Raw genomic sequence first — 20283 nt, forward strand, 5'->3', positions numbered from 1 at the left:
TGTGTTTGTATCCCTGACTCTCTGAATTGAATCAAACTTCAAACAGCAGGACGTCACGTGACCCATTTTTTTAGAGTATTCTAAACCTAAACGATACTGTTGCGTTTGAACGGAGCAGCAAGATTGTTGTCAAATTGCAAATACTTATTCGTTCTATAAAAAAAAAAAATGAATGTAACACAGGTCGGTCCACCGAGAAGAGGACGCGCTTTCGCGAGAGGAAGAATTATACCGAATGCGCAGCGCGTTACAAACCTCTTTCCGAAATATCGTAAGTGACCCCGTACAAGAATTGCACAATTTTGCATTTCTGTTTTTTTTACAATTAATTCAGTCAGAACATTTTACAATATAATTTTAAAATTTACAATATGTAATTTAATAATAATTTACAATATATAATTTTAAAAGACATAGACTTAAAGGGGAGGTTTGGCACCATAATGGTACCTAAAATATTTGTATAAAATTTTCATAACATTAAAATAAAAGAAAAAAGCGCAATTAATTTTGTCGAGTTTGAGTATACATTTGCAAGATACAATATTTATCTATCTAAACGCGCGAATTCAAGATAGAAAATAAGTAAAAGGACTATCGCTATTCACAATTTTTAACAATGAAGTTCGATCAGCGTATTTTCACCCGTTTTTATTAACGAAACAATTGATTCTCTTCACACTCTTGGTTATATCCTTTGTTTTACGCTCTCGCGCTCCATTCTCGGAAGTAGAATTCAATTCCGGCTTTCTGAGTTTCGGAGCCGCGAACTCCAGTACAAAAACGCCGAGATACAATCGCAGAGAAAATTACGTCTCTACGTCATCGCACCTGCCGAGCACGTCTCATTACAGTGGAAGGTGAGTGTCTGCGAATCTTCCCTCTCCTTATAAAATAATTCTAAAATCTTGTTAGAATATATACGGAATAAATAAATACATTTGATATTAGTTATTAATTTTTTTCGATCCACTGAAACAAACGCAATTTTATTTCCCAGGTGAAATCGTCATAGAAAGCTAGGCATCATTAACTATTTGATCCAATCCAGTTTCTAAAAGCAATCTATACAATTTTATTTCTAATATCATTCCCACGCGCTTTTGCATCGTTATAAAAGATATATAATTTCTCGATATCTATTAGGTCGTACAATCCGAAATCGACGCCGTATGGCACATCCAGCAACGCGGATTCTTGGGTGATGATCGGTGAGCAAAAGTTGAGCAATAAAAGGCATTCTCTGTTTTGTATTCACGGATGTGTATTTCTGATAGCGTTAACAGCTGGTCGAGGAGATGCCAGGAACGAAGTCGGCTTGGCAGCGATAGATCTTCAATATCCGTACTTGATCCTCTTTCAAATCAGCGATTGCCAAACATATGAGAATACCTTGACGAAAATTAACATGCTCGACCCAGTAGAAGTAAGCATTATTGTTATCAATAAATTTGTTTTACTACTGCATTATATTTGTTATTTTGCTACTCTATTATATTGTTAAATGATTTTGCCTTTTCATCTTATCTATATGATAAAAATACAATTTATAATTATATAATATAGAAATAAATTTTGCAATATAAGAATCAAATATACTATTTTTTAATAAAAAATATTTAAAACTCTTTCGAAAAGATTTAATTTTATCGCGCCACAACTTGTTATATTAACAATAAACTTGAAATAATTTTAAATTTAATAAATGACGATACAACAAGAAGACATACATATATAAGCTTTTAATCATTTTACTGATTTTATAAACATGTTATAAATACTTTATAATTTTTTCAATGAGCAGATTTAAACTAATAAAAAAGAAGAGATTATTTATTTGAAAGAAGAAACGATATTTAATAAAAAATATTCATCTGCCGCAATTTTTTGTTTACCATTAAGGTACTGATGCCCGAGACAATGTGCGACGGCCGTGGAAATAAATTGTACAAATCGATCAAAGAGAAATTCAATGCTCTCAACATCACGCCGATTTCACGAATACACTTCAACGAGTCGACCGGCATGGAACGCGTGCGAACTTTATGCGCCAGAGAATACTCGACTGTGGAACTGATAGTGAAAAAAAAGTATATATAACGTTATACGAACATTGATCATTCACACCTAAATGAATAGCGAGTGATACGATTAGAGAGACAAAGAGTGTTATCCTGTTCAGGTACTACGCTTTGGCTGCGGCCGCGGCACTGTTAAAATACGTGGAATACGTCCAACACATGGTTTACGCTCCAAAATCGATGCGGATAGAGTTTCAAGGATCACCGAATACCACAATGATTGGTAAAATTTTTTTTAAAATATATAAATATATTTTTTGAAATCATTTTTTTATATAATATATAATATTATATATTTTTTCAATAAAATTAATGTTTTTTTAAAGTTATTACAATTATTTAAAAAATCATTTAATTAATTAAAATTAAATTAAATTTATTATCACTTCAGATGCTGCACTCTTGAGACATTGATATTATTTTTACAAATTTCTTCTCTATATATATAATTATTTTTTGTATAATTAAATTAATTACTTATAATTTAAAATTTAATTAATAAATAATTTATGTTTGCGCAGATATCGAGAGCGCACAGAGTCTGGAACTGGTTGTCTCGCAGTCGAAACATACCATTGTCAGTTTACTAGGCACGATGGACCGCTGCTTGACCCCGATGGGTAGGAGACTCCTGCGCGCTTCCATCCTCCAGCCCAGCTGCGACGAACGTTTGATCCTGAATCGGCAGTCGTGCGTAGCAGAATTGGTGGCCAATCGTTCTCTATTCAGCAGTCTTCAGGTATAGGATTACGAATCTAAAAAAAAAAAAATTGGTTCAACTTTTGCACCCGCGCATTATGTGAGATATCTGTATTTTACAGCCGGTGGTACAACGCCTCTTCGGCACGGATCGCTTGTTGACGTTAGCGTTTAAACCTTTATATGTCAATGATGTACAGAACGCAGAGCGAAACCTAAGCTATGCGTTGCTCTTGAAGAGCTCCCTGGATATCATTCCGGAATTAGAAGCAATCCTTGCGACTGGTACTCATCCGTTCTTCGTCAATATGCGAAAGGTGCTGCGTTCCTACGACTTATTAATATTATTTTTATAAAATTTTCATCTTCCATTATTTATATAATTAAGAAATATTCGTTTAAAATATTAAATTATATTATATTATATTGCAATTTAATAATTTATATAACAATATATTTTTTACTTTTACGATTATTTACGTTCTTATCGATACAATGATTTTCTCCCTCGAACGTGCAGAATTTACAAAACTCGGAATTCCGTGTTATAAAGGACAAGATTTTGACATTGATACACACGGATGCGAGATTCGTGAAGGGTTGCACTTCCTCAAGTATGCAGCGATGCTTCGCTATAAAAGCTGATATCAACGAATTGTTGGACGTCGCTCGACAAGTTTATTGCGAATTAATTAGCGACATGAGAAGTATATATAGTATACATAAGAATATAATATTAAAATTATTCGAAAAATTATATGTATATATTCCTCATTTGACGGGTCTTTAAATAGATATGGTAGAGCAGTTAGCCGTGAAATACAAGCTCCCATTATCCTTGGATTATAATACGAGTTTGAGCTACCATATAAACGTTGCGATACAGCAAAATGTCAACATGGCAATCTCAGACTTGCCAGAGGAATTTATTCAGGTAATTTATCGCCGACATTTCGTTTACGAAATTTTATTTTAATTTTTATTACAATTTTACTAAGATTTTAATTTTAATTTTTGCGATTACGTAGACGCGACAGAACAGGAGATCCTTTACGATGACCACAACAGCTCTATTGACGTTAAATAAACAGTGCAAGAAGGCTTGCGAGGAGATCTACGTGATGAGTAACACGTGAGTTGATCGTGCAAAGCTTCCTGTTATAAAATTGTATTAATTTCGTATGAACAAATAGTAACGATTTGCAGATTGTTGACTTATTTACTGGAGGATATAAGACAGCATGTCGGCTGCTTGTTTCAACTGAGCGCCGATGTGGCGGAATTAGACCTGGTTCTGTCGTTGGCGCAAATCAGCAGTAATCCAGAATACGTGAGACCTACATTCGGGACGAAATTAGAATTAGTAAACTCGCTTCATCCCATTATGGAGTTATTTAACAGGGACTTACCCGTAGCTAACGATGTGGTGAGTGTCGAAAATGTGTCATCCGCAAATCTATGTATTTTCACGCCTTATTATTCTTTGTGAGCGCAGAACGCCTCGACCCCGTACAATTTTCACCTGATAACTGGGCCAAACATGAGCGGCAAGTCCACGTATCTAAAACAGATCGTTCTACTTCAAATCATGGCACAGGTAACAAATCCTATCAAATCCTTCATTCATTAATTTCTATGTAACTTTACAATTCATTTCTAATTTTTTTTCTTTTCTTAACTAATGAAAATGATCATTCTCTTCCTTCAGAGAAAAAAAATATATTTTTATTGAATGTTAAGTGTTTCGTTGAATATTAAATATTTTATATTGAATGTTAACAAAAAGTATTATTATTTATTAGACATATTATTATGACATATTACTAATCCATATTATATGGAATGCGTTTGTTATAAACTGACATATTTCATCTAACATTCCGACTCCTTGACTCATGCTCATTACACGCGTTAATTGCAGATTGGTTCTTACGTGCCGGCAACGAAGGCGACGTTTCGCATCGCGGATCGCATACTTTGCAGAATGAGCTCCCGCAGTAACGAGCTCAACGTGTCCACCTACGTCGTCGAGGTAATCGGCCGAAAAATGTATCATTTTTTCACGAATACATCGCAGTCTCTCTTTTCATACTATATATAATAAATATATGAAACATACTATATATAATAAATATATAATATATAATATAATTATATAATATAATTATATAATATAATAATAATAATAATAATATAGGTACATATAAATACTACTACTTTATGTTCGATATTTTTTCTTTAATTTTTCTATCAAAAGTGAGTCCATGTATTCGTGATCATATTCAATGTTCCTTGACTACCGATGCTCTCGATGCGAAGGAGACCAAATTGATATAAAATTTTGTATTTGTTTCTTCGTTTTCAGATAAAGGAGGTGCAATACATTCTGCAATCCGTCACGTCCAGGTCCCTCGTGGTTTTAGACGAGCTCGGTAGACATACCAGCGTCGAGGAAGCTTCGACCATCGCTTGGTCAATATGCGAGAAATTATTGCTGACGACCGCGTTCACGTTTGCCGCGACGCACTTCTTGCATCTCACCGCGCTGAGAAACATGTATCACAACGTGACAACGTACGTGAAAATCTTGCGCAAACGTAATCCGCTTAGCGGGGAAAAAATCCGTTCACGTGCATTTATATCTATGTACATACATATGGATATGCACATTCCCACACAAACACATACATATATGTATATATACATAGCTTGCACAGAGAGAATTTTCTCTTAGAATTTACCCTGAAAATCATAGTAATGGAATTTTATAAGAGTTTCTCTGATTAATCACACAATACAAATATTAATATCTACCACAATAAGATATAAAATGTATATGTTCGATTAATTTTACTATGCACATATAAATATTTTTTATTTATTTTAAATTTTAAAGGAAAATTCTCTTCATGTGGAACTGAAAATTACATATAGTGTCCCAAAACCACCGAATGTTTTAATTTTTTTGATAGAAGATTCTCTAGTCAATTTGGAGGCAAAAATGTTGAATTACAAATTAAAATGTCGAATTGAAGAAGAGAGCTTTCTATAGATTAATTTTGTGTTCAATCAAAGGATCTACAAAAGTATATTTTCTGTTAATTTCAATTTACTTTCATAGATTTTTTTAAGTTTGGGAAAAATTCGTCTCAACATTTTTGTTACAAAAAATTGACTTCAAAATTAGCCAGAGATAATTTGACATTGAAAAAATATTTAACAATTTTTCAGACATCCTATATACACCCTTTCTCTTTTCAAAATGTGTGAACACATTTTTCTTCTCGTGTACCTATATACTTTCGCAGAAAGAATGAGATAAAATATTCTACGTATATCTTGCGCAAATATAATTATAGCCCGGCAAGAGAGAAAAAAATCCAAGTTATCGCTGCTACTGATTTCAGTCATTGCTTCGAGACGAAAACCGCGGAATCGGAAGAGTCAAACGAACTACATCTGATATACACGCACAAGCTGATCCGCGGAATAGGACCCACCAATCACTATGGCATTTCTCTGGCGGAAGTGTCCTCTCTACCGAAATGTGTGACGGCTAAAGCGCGGGAATACGCGTCTCAGCAATCTAATGTACAGGTGATGGACCAACTATGAAGTGACAAATATTTATCATTTTTTTTCAAAATTATTAAATACACAGACAGAATTTTCTCTTAGAATTTATCCGGAAAATCATGGGACAATATTGGAAGAATTTTATTTTACTTACATCACAAGAAAAATTAATATTCACAATAAGATATAAAATATGTTAATATTTTTAATTGTGGTAAATATTTAATTAAAAAAACTGATAAAATTCTTCTAATATTATATCATACCTATCCCACAATTAGTATGATTTTCAGGGTAAGTTTTAAGAGAAAATTCTCCAAGTATTTTCCTCTCTCTCTCCAGAACGATCTCAAATCCGTCGCTTCCCTGGCTTGGGAGAAATCGTGCTACGACGCTGTTGCACAAATACGCGCGCTGGTGGAGAACAATCGTTTCATTTTCGCAAATATCATAAATATCGTGAAGCACCTGGATCCGGGTAAGCGACGACTCGGAGCGAAGGAAGGAGCGCAGATTCCCGCATCTATAAACGTCACGCGAGGAGAAGCGTCACGTGGGAAAGCCGAAGAGGAGAGCAGCTCCGCGTCGAACACTCATCCAACAACGAGGACGGTCAACGACAACCCGACGTCGCTAGTTGAATTGACGGGACGAAGTAGAGGTAAATGCGAAGGCGAACCGATGGAAATTGTGGAAGCTGCCGCCGATCTAAATCCGAAAACCGCTCCATCGAGGACAACCGAATGTGATCAACATTCGAGGATCGTTCGTTCGCGATCTTCGAATCCTAATGCGTCGCATTTCCAACCGTGCTTGAAAAAGGCCAAGTCGTCTGTCCAACAACTGCTGATGATCCCTGACCAAAATAGTCCCGTCCTCATCGATCCGCGATTTTATGTTCGCACGTCCTTCAGCCAGGAAACATCGGCACTCACGGAATCAGAAGAGCGGACAGAGAGGATTCTGCCATGTGGTAGCTTAGGATCCAATGTCGCTTTAAACTCGATAACGCCTTCTCCGTCAACATCCGTTAATTCCTGTAAATATCATGATTATTGTTTATCCGAGGGAGACTTCGACATTCCAACTTCTCAATCAACCTCGAGTACTATAGGCAGGATAATGCAAAGAATTTGCAACGAAAGTATTATGTCCGATCTGCAAGAATCGTTGATTCTTACCCCGGTTATTGACGATGACGTAGTGATGACACCGATTTAAAATTTATTTCATAGTATAAAGTAGTGTGTTTTATCATTCATTTTTATTTATACATAACAAGCAACGTTTCTTTCCTTTTAATTGTTTTATATATCACTATATTGCGTTCTTATCTTTCTTATCGTTACTGTATTTAGATAAAGAAAAATGCCTTTGTCATTTTAATTATTTCCCCATTCGTGCACGGAGAGAATTTTCTTTTAGAATTTATCCTGAGAATCACGATAATTGTGGGACAATAGAATATTAGAAGAATTTTATAAGAGTTTTTCTGATTATATTTCCCACAATAAAAAATATTAATATGTAAAATTAATCAAACATATTTTATATTTTATTGTGATAGATAGATAGTAATATTTTTATTGTGGTAAATATTAATCAGAAAGATTCTTATAAAATTTTTGCAATACCGCACTATAAAAAAATCTGTAATATATTGCATAAAAATAATTTGTAAAATTACATAAATCATAAATGTAAAATTACACGAAATTTGAAAATGTACACAATTTCATCATTTATCGTGTAATTTTACACTTATTATTTATATAATTTTACTTTTTTTACAGTAGATATCGTCCCACGATTACTAGGATTTTCAGGGTAAATTCTAAGAGAAAATTTTCTCTGTAAATGCAAGAATGCAAGACGCGAGGTTGACACTCGAGCGAGTTACGAAAACATATGAATACCTCTCCTCTTGAACAACGAAATTGACAAGACACATAATTAGCTCTATTTTCGAGCAAAGACGTAGAAAATTACAAGGAATTAGATACGCTTCTCGCGTGGAGCAAATGAGATGACGAGACGATGGTGATCGCTTCGAATATTATGAAAAAGGAGAAAAAAGAGAAGAAATCAACAAAAGTGCGAAAATTAACCTAGAGAACGAGACTTCTGATCCAAGCGAAAAGGATGTCCGGTGATCTGCTACCGGAATCGGTGAACTTGTTCCTGGACGATTTTGAGACCAGCCTATGTCTACCAATTCTCGTGGTTATGGTGCTCTGCACCGCTCAGTTTGTATTTAATCACGTCTTCGATATTGGATACATGATTTATCAGAGTATAAGGAAGCCGATAGCGGAGGGGGAACAAGATAGAGAAACCGCAAACATGATTGGAAAACTGAAAGGTCAGCATCCAACAGATTGAATAGATAGATAGTTACATACCAGAGTTATTTCATTCAGGGCTCGTCCCAAAAATTTTCCTAAATTTATTTAAAGAATATATTTTATATCTATTAATATATTTAATATATTAATAATATTTAATAATATTAATATATTTAATAATGTTTATATATTACAATATAATATATGTTATTTAATTATAAAAATAATATATTTTATATATATTATTTAAATAAAATTTATTTATACTATTCCTGTCATTTCTATATAATATAATTCTATATAATATATGTTATTTAATTATAAAAATAATATATTTTATATATATTATTTAAATAAAATTTATTTATACTATTCCTGTTATTTCTATATAATACATGTTTTGTTAAGAATATAAAAACACTTTCTCGATGAAAAAAAAAATATCGACATTTGAAACATAGTTGTAACAAATCAAAATTTTACGATTGTAATTAATAAAGCAATTTGTATTTAGAGCAAGAGTTCGTTTGATTAATGACAAATATTTGTTCTAAACTCGGCAGGAATGCTAACCGTTCTAGGTATCGGCAAACCTGATACGGCGATTAAAAATCCGCAAGCATCTCGATCGCGAGAGGAGGAGTGGGACTATTGCGAGGATGATGTGGACTAAGATAACGAAATTGTTGTCCATGTGTTGTTGTTGTTGTAAATAAACGGCTTGATAAACGAATAACATTCCCTCATCCTCTTATTTCCACGCATCGTATCATCAAATCGGTATACAGAAAATATTTACACGAAAAATACATTAAGAATGATATGATAGATGCACCAAGTGTACACTTCAAGATTGGATGCTATCTGTCGCACGATCGATTAAATACAAATACAATAATGTGAGAGATAATCGAACGACCGATTAGCTGCGCGTGATGTCGCGTATCTCGCGATAAAAGAAAGAACCCGCTTCGTCTAAGGCCCAAGTTTCGAGACGTCTGCGAGTAGATGGAAGAGAGGGACCAGTCGAGGACATTTGGAAGTGGGTCAAGGCCAACGACTCCACAAGCTCTCAACTTCCATACGTGAGCCGCCGAGTAAAGCTCGATCGATCGATTCGACCGTATCGTTTATTATCGAAACGAGAAAATATCAAAGTCCATTGTCTGATCGGACACATTCGTTCAATCATAATTAATTAATTACTTCTGGGAAAAGTTAGAAAAATCTCGAAAAATGTATCGTCAAATCGTTTGCGTAAAAAATACACGAAGACAATTTTCTTTTAGAATTTATCCGGAAAATCATGACGATAATCGTGGGATAATATAGTATTGGAAGAATTTTATAAGAATTTCTCTGATTGAAAATATTTATCATAAAAAAATATTAATATGTACATAGTAAAATTAATGAAACATTTTATTGTGGTAAATATTAATATTTTTATTGTGGTATGTAAATATTTATCAGAGAAACTTTACCGCGATTTGCAGGGTAAATTCTAAGAAAAAATTCTCTCTGTGTGGAAGAAAAAAATTATATGTATATATATGTATACAATATACATTTATTTCCATCTAGAAACTGTGTAATACAAATTTTCATATCTGAAAAAATAGAAGAAAAATCTTACTATCGGATAAAAAATAAAAGTTCTTACTCATTAAAAGAATTAAAAAATAATTTTTAATTTTTAAAGTATTATTTTAATTTATAAAAAAGTTATAAAACAAATTACAATTTTTATAAAATAATTTACGAAAAAAATAATAAGAATATTTAATTTGTTTCTTCTCTTTCGGTCTTACTCATTAAAAAAATTAAAAAATAATTTTTAATTTTAAAAGTATTATTTTAATTTATAAAAAAGTTATAAAACAAATTACAATTTTTATAAAATAATTTACGAAAAAAATAATAAGAATATTTAATTTGTTTCTTCTCTTTCGGTCTAATCATTTTCATTTCTCTGTCAAGAGAAATGACAGTCTCTAAGCTCGCTAAGCCTCGGCAATCTCGGTGTTATGCACCGCGAAACCTTGCAAGGCGCATATGCGAAAAACGTGTTACGTGTAAAATATCGCCTTGTTATTGCGGCAAAAGTGATTTGCTGCACATTGACACAACGTCCTCGGGGAAATTGCGCGCGCGATCCTGACGGATTATTTATTATTCAGACGCGATTTACATAGCCGACACAATCAGTTGCGTTCATTCGCATTCACTCGGGCAAATATATCTTGCGTGCATGTATGCGCATATATAGAGATCCGCCGTTAATTCTTCTTGGGATTCTTTCGAGGCCAAAGCGCGTTAAAGCTTGTATAACTGACTTGTTACGAGCATATTCAGAGCAAGAAGAATACTGGACAATGTGACGATATCCTATTTTAACGCGCTCGCATTTTTTCGTATTTCAAGTTATACAAGCAGCAGCAATCGCAAACAAAAAGTAGTTAAAATAAATTATAACAATACACTAAACTAGACGAGATGTGAAACGAGATAAAATTGAGAAAAATAAACTTGAGCATAAAAATACGACAAGTTCAACAAAAATAATATATATAGTAGGTATATAAAAAAAATTAGATATTTCGAACAAATTAAATAATATTTATATTCTTTGGATATCTGAAAAAAATATAGTCTAAAAAATATAGAAAACCGTATGCTACTGTTTTGATATGTAACAATTATATCAGTAGTCGAAGTATTTTTTTAAGAGCAATTTTACTTAAAAAAAGACAACTCGACAAAATTAGATAAAAGGAAGTACCGAATAGTGTTTTTCGTTTATAAATATTAGACTTTTTATTTTATTCCGAGTGGATAAAATTTTCTACCATTTCTTATTCTGTTCCCTTGTCGAACTAATATTGCATGAGCTGTTTCTCGATGAATAGCGATTCTCTCCTTGACTTAAATCTCAGAGAGAGAGAAAGACAGAGGAAGAAAGAAATAAAGATCGTATCTTCAAGTGCGATAAAAAACGAGATTCTATATATTTCCGATACATCTTATACGAATGACGCGTGAACATTATGATGAAATTATAATTTTGGAAAAAGAATCTTGGAAAAATAAGAACACAATTTTTTTGAAATTTTTTTCGATCCAGTAAATTCTTTTATCGACTTAAGCGATTAAAAAATTATGACAGCAATAAGAAAGATTCTGTAGCAGGACTTTTTTAGGGAAGGAGCATGATTAAAATTGTTTTATATTTTGTTCTTTTTTAATTTTTCTAAACTTATTTTTATTTTCAATTTTTTTAATATTAAATATGCATAAATTTTGTTTATTCAAACGAGAGCAAATGCTTAATTTTTTATTGATTCCAAAGGGAACAAAAATATCCTCTCTTGCCCGCCTCTGTGGAAAAGCCCATGGTGTTATACAGTGAAATTATCCTTTCTTTCGAGCGTTTGTATACTTGTATTTTTCTCAAATTACACAATATTACTCCACAAATGCGAAGATTAAATATTCGTTCGCGCGAGTTTGCTAAACGTTGGAGAGGACGCCAGCCGCTTGTATAGAAAGTCGAACAATAGTCGATAGAGCGTGGGCGAAAACGTCAGAATGAAGTAAAGCAGCGCGCGAGTTTACGACGGTATATACCGTTATTTACCGTAATTACCTATCTACGATGTAGATTTGCGCGCCAGTTTATGCGCGCCGCGGAAAAGTGCATCGCCTTCTCCCGATTCAGATACGCGTCAGGTATAATTAAGATTGTGCACTGCCTGTATAGACCTAGCAAAAAGTGGCTGAATTTGGAATATTTATATTTACGCACTGAACAAAATTTAGTTAATTCTTGTATTTATTTCATACTGCCAAATAAATCATTTATTTGATATGAAAAATATTTATTTGATATAAGGAAATCCTTTTCAAAACAAATAAATATTTATTTGTTTCAAATAATATTTATTTGACAGTATTGAACTAAATATGTATTAATTTAGTCATTTTTTTCAATGCATTTTTCGAATAAAAATAACTAATGCATATAATATTATATTATTAATTGAATAATAATGGTTTTAATTATTATATTATCTGGTTCATCTATATACTTTTATTATATTTGATTACAATATTTTTATTATATTTTATTATTATAATATTTTTAATTCGATAATACGTTTTTATAGTCTATTTGAATTATTCTTGTCCTTTCTGGTTTCACTCTCAACGAATCGTAATAAAACTTGCACAAATCAATCAAAACAAATAAAACACTTTCATAAAAAAAATGAGATTTTTATGTCATTGTTCTTTCTTTGCTTTACGTAACAATGTTCTCATATATGGAATAATTCGTATTTTTTATTGAAAAACCTTCGTGAATCGGCATCAAATTTTTCACGTCGCTTTTAAAATATATAGTGATACTCTATAAATTTTTTATTATCTTCGAGATATGACATATATAACAAATATTGACAAATTGCTTGGAACATTATTTCGAGTAAAAAAAATGTCATTGAACATAGATCCTATATTCAATACTTCCGTAACTATTCATTGACATTTTTTCATTGAAATGGCCTCGCGAATAATCTGTCAGACTTCTCGTTCTGAATCACCTCTACCTACGTATCACAGAGAGAATTTTCTCTTAGAATTTACCCTGAAAATCATATATAGTAATCGTGCGGGATAATATGCATACATTTTCATTATTTATCGTGCAATTTTACATTTATTATTTACGTATTTTACATTTTTTTTTATTGGAAAAATTGTATTAGAACTTCTCTGATTAATATCTATCACAATAAAAAATATTAATATATGTACATAGTAAAATTAATCGAACATATTTTATACACTGAAAAAAATCCATGTACTTTTACATGGAAATTACTACAATAGTTCAGAACTGGAAAAGTTACTTGCTTATCACTATATATTGTTTCCATTTGTTTTAAAGTAAAAATACATATTAATGTAAAAATACATGCAAAATATAGGTAAAGTTACTATTTTTATGCAAAAATCATACGTAATTTTAAATTATTATTTTTACTTTATTAGAACTTTATTTTATAAGTATTTATCTATTTTATTTATAACATTATTTTATAGCATTTATACATTACTAACATTTCCTGTGTGTAATTACGTGTTCAGTAAAATATTTTTAATCTTGAAAATATTTAAGAATATATTTCATATGAAATTACATATAATCTGTAATCTTCTATATAAGTATCAATATTGCATGATTATGCTGGGTCGGAAAAAACCTAGTTTAATCATGTAACTTTACATAAATATTTTTTTCAGTATATATGTTATTGTGATAGATATTAATATTTTTTTCCACGATTCTCATGATTTTCAGGGTAAATTCTAAGAGAAAATTCCGCGTACGTATACAACAATCGGACAATCCGGTCGTGTTATAAGCTACCGATCGATGCATGCGATGACGTTTGTACTCGCGAGAAGAGACACGAGAAAAAGCGCGTATGTTTGCACGTACACTTACTTATTTACACGTGTATATACATATATACATACAATGTAAATTATGCAGGGCGCGCGTGATTTATACACCGTACCTACGTGTTTACACGAAGAGTGCGTAGTCGTATTGCTTCGTATGTAGGAAGTTAAAAGGAGGAGATCCTTGAGAGCTGAAAGCACGATCTGGAATGGATTCCATCTTACGATATTTCTCTCTCTTCATCTCTTCTCGCAATTGTTTTTTTTTTCGAATTGATAATAATAGAGCGTGGATGGCTTGGTGCCATCTTCTGCATTCGCGAAAAAAAACCTATTTATTGACATTAACAATCTTTTTTCCGTATCCTTCACCTTTTACACGTAAGCTACTGTTGTGTAACAGCGATGGTCGTTTCGTATTCTTTAGTGAGTCTGATAGAAAAATTCCTCCAATGTAGAGAATGTCCGAATCTTCTCTTTGAACATTTTTAATTATTTTATCGATTCAAATTATCTGGAATATTATTTAAATTTTTTTTTGAAAAATTCGAACGTCTTCGAAATATCTCGAAAATATATTTAGAAAATTCCTAAATATCTGGAAACTTTTTTTGTTGTACATATAGGTAAAAATAATTAATTTATTTCGTTTATATGAGAATATAGAATTTTATTTAAACTTGTGTATTACTGAATATATTTTTTTATTAATTATATTTCCGCTTTAAAAGAAATGTTTTCATTAATATCACAAGACAACTGAAAACATTTATTACTAATTTTGACATAGAAAGAGAGAAAAAAAGAAGAAAAGAGAACAGAGCATTTATTTTTATATTTTTCAACTGTCTAAAGAATTCTCATTCCCTTTTACTTATACATGTGTGTAACAAAAGTTTATAAAACTGCAATAAAAAAAATTAATATAATCAAATAAAATCATTCTTCGCAAATTGGAGAAAAAGTATTCATTAAACAATCTTTCTAGACAAAAATATGGAAATATATTACTATTCCAATGTCGCCTCGCGTTCATAAGGAATCCATGACTTTTGACAATTTCACGATCAACAATGTCGCGATGAAATTAAATCGGTCTAGCTTTTAATTGTCAAACAAAATGACGTTGCAGGCGCGCGCGAGAGAGACAGACACGTATTGAAATGAAATTTCAATCACGCGGACGCGAGCCAGCCGTCGATGTCGCTAGTCAATTACCTTTCAACTGCCATTAGCGACTCTTATGACCACGGTGCAATGTGTTCGCTAATAATAATCGCCGAGGAAGCGCGACTCTTGCACACCTTGTGGATTTCACCGGACGGTCGTCGACCCGAAATGACACGTCGCCGCTCGATCGTGTTTGAAAAAATACTGATGTAACTAATAGATATGCAGTCGTTAATTATTATTTTTATATTATTATTCGATAATCTATATATATAAGATAATGTACATATAGTTCTGCACAGGGTTGGGCAGATATGTATCTTAAAGTATCTGAGTATTTAAATATGTATCTTATTTAAATACATGCAGTATTTAAATACCGAATAATCAAGTATTTCGAAGTTTGTAATTAATTATTTTATTTAAATAAATCTTGTATTTAAATGTATTTATATACTATTATACATATGTAATATAATATATACTATATATGTTTATTTTAATTATTATTTTATAAAGTTTAAAGTTCAAATAAATAAATTTATCTTTCAAAATTAAAATTAACTTACACTTTTGATATTATTTTTATATAATTCTACCGTGAGACTATATTATACTTATAATATTAAAGTAATTACTTTAATATTAAGTATATAGTATATAATCAGAAAATTAAAAAAATAATTGTATTGAAAAGTATTTATAAATGTATTTAAATACAATTAGTATTGAAATATATTTCAAAGCCAAAGTATTTTAATAGTATTGAAATATACTCGTATGTCATTCAATTACTTTAATATTAAATATATAGTATATAATCAGAAAATTAAAAAAATAATTGTATTGAAAAGTATTTATAAATGTATTTAAATACAATTAGTATTGAAATATATTTCAAAACCAAAGTATTTTAATAGTATTGAAACATATGTCAAACAGTATCTTGTATCTTGCATTTAAATATTTTGTTTCGAAGTATCTGCCCAACCCTGGTCCTCCATATCTTTTTCACAACAGATGATTAGTGCACTTTCCGCACCATGGCATCTTATCGGTGCGAATGATAATCGCCTTACGTAACCGAGATGCATATACTAACTTATTCAACTATCGAGGAAAAAAAGAGAAATGTGTGTTGCGCAAACGGGATTTCGGGCGATCGATGAAGACCCTCGCGCGATTTAATCTGATATCTTATAGAAGCGTTCGTCGAACACGTTAAATCGTCTTAAGTATTATATGTGCAATTTTTAAGACATATTATACAGCATGGAGTTGGAAATGAGGTCCTTTCCTAGTTTCTTTTTTTATCATTTATAGTTAGTTTCCACGCGACAAGATCCTGTTTACATATTTCTCGCGATGTTCCATCGTCCTTTCTCCTCGCTCGCGATGAAAAATTGAGAAATTTTCACACATATATGACATAGTTACAAACAATTCGCTGCGTATAAATTTCATGATTTAAAAAATATATATATATGTTTATGAGAAAAATGAATATTAATTTAGGACACACAAGTCGAAAATAATGGTTTTCATTCTCCCCACGCTTTCTCCAGTTTCAAACTTTTTGTGTCCGAACTGAAAAATTATAAAGATTTTCCACTTCAAAATTTGCAAAATAAACCGAATCCTTTTCATTTTTTGAGAGTCGTTGATATCAAATTGACATTTTATGCAATATAAATATGTACCATGAAAGAGAATTTTCTCTTTAAAATTTACCCTGAAAATCATGGTAATCGTGGGATAATATGATATATTGGAAGAATTTTATGAGCTTATCTGATTAAATATTGTACATTTATCACAATAAAAATATTAATATGTAAAATTAATCGAATATATATTTAATATTTTATTGTGATAGATATTAATACTTTTATTCTAATAAATATTAATCAGAGAAACTCTTAAAAATTTCTACCAATACTGTATTATCCCTCGACCATGATTTTCAGAATAAATTCTAAGAGAAAATTCTCTCTATGTATATAATAAAATATATTATACAATAATATTTATTATATGATAATGTAACATATTTTATTATTATATGCATATATGATATATATATATATATTTTATAATTACAATATGCATATAATTGCAATATAATAATTATAATATTATACATATGTAGAGTTTTCCTGGTAGATCTTCAAAATAAATTCTTAAAGAGAAAATTCTCTCTGTGCGTAATAAAATATATTATACAATAATATTTATTATATGATGATGTAACATATTTTAAATTACAATATACATATATAATTGCAATATATAATTACAATATTTATACATATATAGTTTTCCTGATGATTAGAATAAAGCGTAACGCACAGCTGCAGCTGCGAGAGAAAGATGTCTTCTCGCGATAGAGTTCAATGAAGAAGCCAGGAAAGTCAGCGGTTGCTTTCTGCCTATACTTGAAAACCGGTAGCGACCGATTACATAATCGTATACATATATGCTACTTGGCGTGTGGCAAGTTATTGAATAAACCTGCGCGTCCCGACATGTCGAACGCGGATATTGAATCCGAGAAAGAGGTTTCGGAAACCTAATCGTCGCGAGACAAATCGTCGCGTCGCGCCGTTTCGACCCCGCGATTCGCCCCGAGTAAATTTATATGTATATTTATATTGATGACGACTGTTGAGCACGTGATGATCGCGTGTGGATGATCTTGGCAAATGTAACGCCGACCACATGATTGCGATCGAGATGCTATTCGCGTCTCGCGACGCCAGGCGCTTTGTGTTACATTGTATAAATTAGATCTCCATATATATACATATATACAGGATGTCCCAAAATTAATAGCGAACCTGTTAATGGCAGATTCCAGGGATAATTTGGAGACATCGATCAATTTTCGAGATATAAGCGACTGAAAATAAGAGGTTTCTCGCACACTGAGCCACGTGGACAAAAATAAAATACAATATTAACAAAATCACGTAGAGTTTATTTTAATAGAATTTTAATTTAAGATTTAATTACGAAGATACATGATGACAAAAATTAGAAACATGCAAAAAATAATGGCCTCCCTCGACATTTTCGCTGAGGAAAAATCGTCTCCAAATGATCTCAGGAATCTGCCATTAACAGGTTTGCTACTAATTTTTGGGACACCCTGTATATGTGTATATTTCAAGTATGAGACTCGGCGCCGATGATTGAAATGCCGATTGACGGCAAAAATGGGATATTACAGTATTATTTATACATGCATATATCTTTAGAACCTTGATAATATCAACCGATAGAGGTATAGGGAAAGCAGACATGAGAGGATATTTTTTTAACTTTATTTTTATTATGTATAATATTTTATTTATTTTTATCCACACTTGTTAATTTCAATTCACACAGTGGCTTTTTCAAATTTTCATTTATTTTTTTGCTTCAAGTTGAAAAATAAAATTTTTTGTACGAATTTAGTTTGAAATTCAAATGCGTCTAACTTTGTGGAAAATAAATTTTTGAACAATTCCCTCGACGAATAAAAAATGTAAAAATGCTATTTTTTACTTTAGATAAAATTTATCGAGGCTGAATTTTAACCATCATACGTAGACGCGATTTATTTAGAATGCTATTATTACGTTTCAATATCTTTTACAATATTTCATATCTCTTTTAATTTTATTAAAGATATAATTAAATATATAAAAAGAAGTATCCTCTCTTTTAATTAACTACATTGTAAAAAAATATGTAAAATTACATAAATAATAAGTGTAAAATTACCCGATAATTAACGAAAATGTATGCATTATATTTTATTATATGGTGTAATTTAACATTTATTATTCCTATAATATATTACACATTTTTTTACATATAGATTTCTGTTGCTACGCGTGTTATATTTTCGGCGCTCGTAAACATTTTATAGAATATCAAGTGTACGATTGTATACGTATAATTACGACCGGAAATTGTGATAATGCGCTTACTAAGTGACACTGACTGATGCTATTTTGTGAAGGCAATGGTAAATCAAATGTAATGTTAGCTTTATTATTGTTCTAGCATTCACAAATGTCGCAATTACCTAAACGTGTTGCATACTTCTTAGAATGCATCTTCCAAAGAGAATGCACAACGTTGAGATATTTACGAGACTCTGCGAGAGACTCATGTAGTATAATTGACAAGGCTCACTGACCAACCGTAAGGTTTACGTTGCATCACAAAATTGTTGATGCAATTCGCTCGATGCAAAGCAAGGCAACTATGAATAGAAAAAGATTTACCTATTCATGATCTCCGCATGCTTTGCCAATGTAAATTATATATATGCGACAGGAAATCTAGTTTTCTTAACCTTTCCGCTCAAAGCGTTTTGAAAGATTTTATTTTCAATGTTATATATACGAAATATCTTCTTTCTTTTCTGCGATTAACAAATTCTTGCAAATATCGCTAACGATGCAAATAGCTCTTATGACGCTGATACCTTCCCAGAATTTAATATGTATCGTTATTTCCTATATTCGGACTAGAGGGAAACAGCGTAGGAGTATAAAAAAAATATTTAAAATATTAATGATGTTATGTCGTATAGTTCAGCGATGACTCATTCGACTCACTGACTCTGACTAACTCTGCAAAAAATTTTTACAATAATATATATATGAACACATGAGCGCGATAAAGCGGATTCTTCTACGTAGCATAAAAAATGAAGAAAATTTATCGCACGCAGCTCATTCCTTTTTTTTCAAAATGGATTTAATTTCGAGAGAGATAAATATCGTTGAGAAATGTTTTTATCGAGAGATATATCGTTTCCATTGTATATATTATTTTATATTTTATTTTATTATATTTGTATATATTAATATGTTCGATATACAATTAATGGTATTATATAATTATTGCAATATATTCTTTTATGATTAAGATATCCTAAAAAAGGGCTGACA

General features: G+C 31.3%; 2 protein-coding genes and 1 long non-coding RNA gene across 5 annotated transcripts in view; 2 read left to right on the forward strand and 1 right to left on the reverse strand.

The window, feature by feature from the left end:
- Positions 1-20283, reverse strand: part of LOC114939562 (uncharacterized) — a 41928-nt gene that overhangs the window by 4478 nt on the left and 17167 nt on the right. Inside the window, exons 3-6 of one of the 3 annotated variants that reach the window (XR_003821266.2) lie at positions 6825-7393; positions 4190-4341; positions 2958-4117; positions 2441-2836 (exon numbers count right to left, since the gene is read on the reverse strand). This is a non-coding gene — a long non-coding RNA (uncharacterized LOC114939562). Of the gene's footprint in view, positions 1-2440; positions 4118-4189; positions 4342-4713; positions 7394-20283 lie in introns of those variants that run through there. The other 2 variants (XR_014925467.1, XR_014925464.1) reach the window with 2 other exon arrangements.
- Positions 51-7581, forward strand: LOC114939556 (mutS protein homolog 4). The gene is made up of 17 exons (XM_029313892.2): positions 51-271; positions 734-860; positions 1147-1211; positions 1278-1426; positions 1903-2090; positions 2183-2304; positions 2603-2820; positions 2903-3097; positions 3301-3487; positions 3575-3714; positions 3809-3912; positions 3987-4206; positions 4276-4377; positions 4702-4812; positions 5146-5354; positions 6188-6377; positions 6699-7581. Exons 1-17 carry the CDS (start codon positions 169-171, stop codon positions 7575-7577), a joined length of 3309 nt encoding a protein of 1102 aa, XP_029169725.2. The 5' UTR covers positions 51-168; the 3' UTR covers positions 7578-7581.
- On the forward strand, positions 8487-9389 carry LOC114939560 (uncharacterized). Its single transcript, XM_029313897.2, has 2 exons — positions 8487-8718; positions 9265-9389. Exons 1-2 carry the CDS (start codon positions 8499-8501, stop codon positions 9372-9374), a joined length of 330 nt encoding a protein of 109 aa, XP_029169730.1. The 5' UTR covers positions 8487-8498; the 3' UTR covers positions 9375-9389.

This window comes from Nylanderia fulva, unplaced genomic scaffold (assembly GCF_048542155.1).
Source record: "Nylanderia fulva isolate GAGA-0341 unplaced genomic scaffold, ASM4854215v1 Scaffold1, whole genome shotgun sequence".
Lineage (NCBI taxonomy): Eukaryota > Metazoa > Arthropoda > Insecta > Hymenoptera > Formicidae > Nylanderia > Nylanderia fulva.

What these genes read in the sequence shown, in the direction of transcription:
- LOC114939556 (XM_029313892.2), top strand. Translation starts at nt 169, where the DNA reads ATGAATGTAACACAGGTCGGTCCACCGAGAAGAGGACGCGCTTTCGCG. An exon ending in ACGTCTCATTACAGTGGAAG is followed by an intron (nt 861 to 1,146) that starts GTGAGTGTCTGC and finishes GATATCTATTAG; the next exon opens with GTCGTACAATCCGAAATCGA. An exon ending in ACATGCTCGACCCAGTAGAA is followed by an intron (nt 1,427 to 1,902) that starts GTAAGCATTATT and finishes TTTACCATTAAG; the next exon opens with GTACTGATGCCCGAGACAAT.
- LOC114939560 (XM_029313897.2), top strand. Translation starts at nt 8,499, where the DNA reads ATGTCCGGTGATCTGCTACCGGAATCGGTGAACTTGTTCCTGGACGAT. An exon ending in CATGATTGGAAAACTGAAAG is followed by an intron (nt 8,719 to 9,264) that starts GTCAGCATCCAA and finishes TAAACTCGGCAG; the next exon opens with GAATGCTAACCGTTCTAGGT.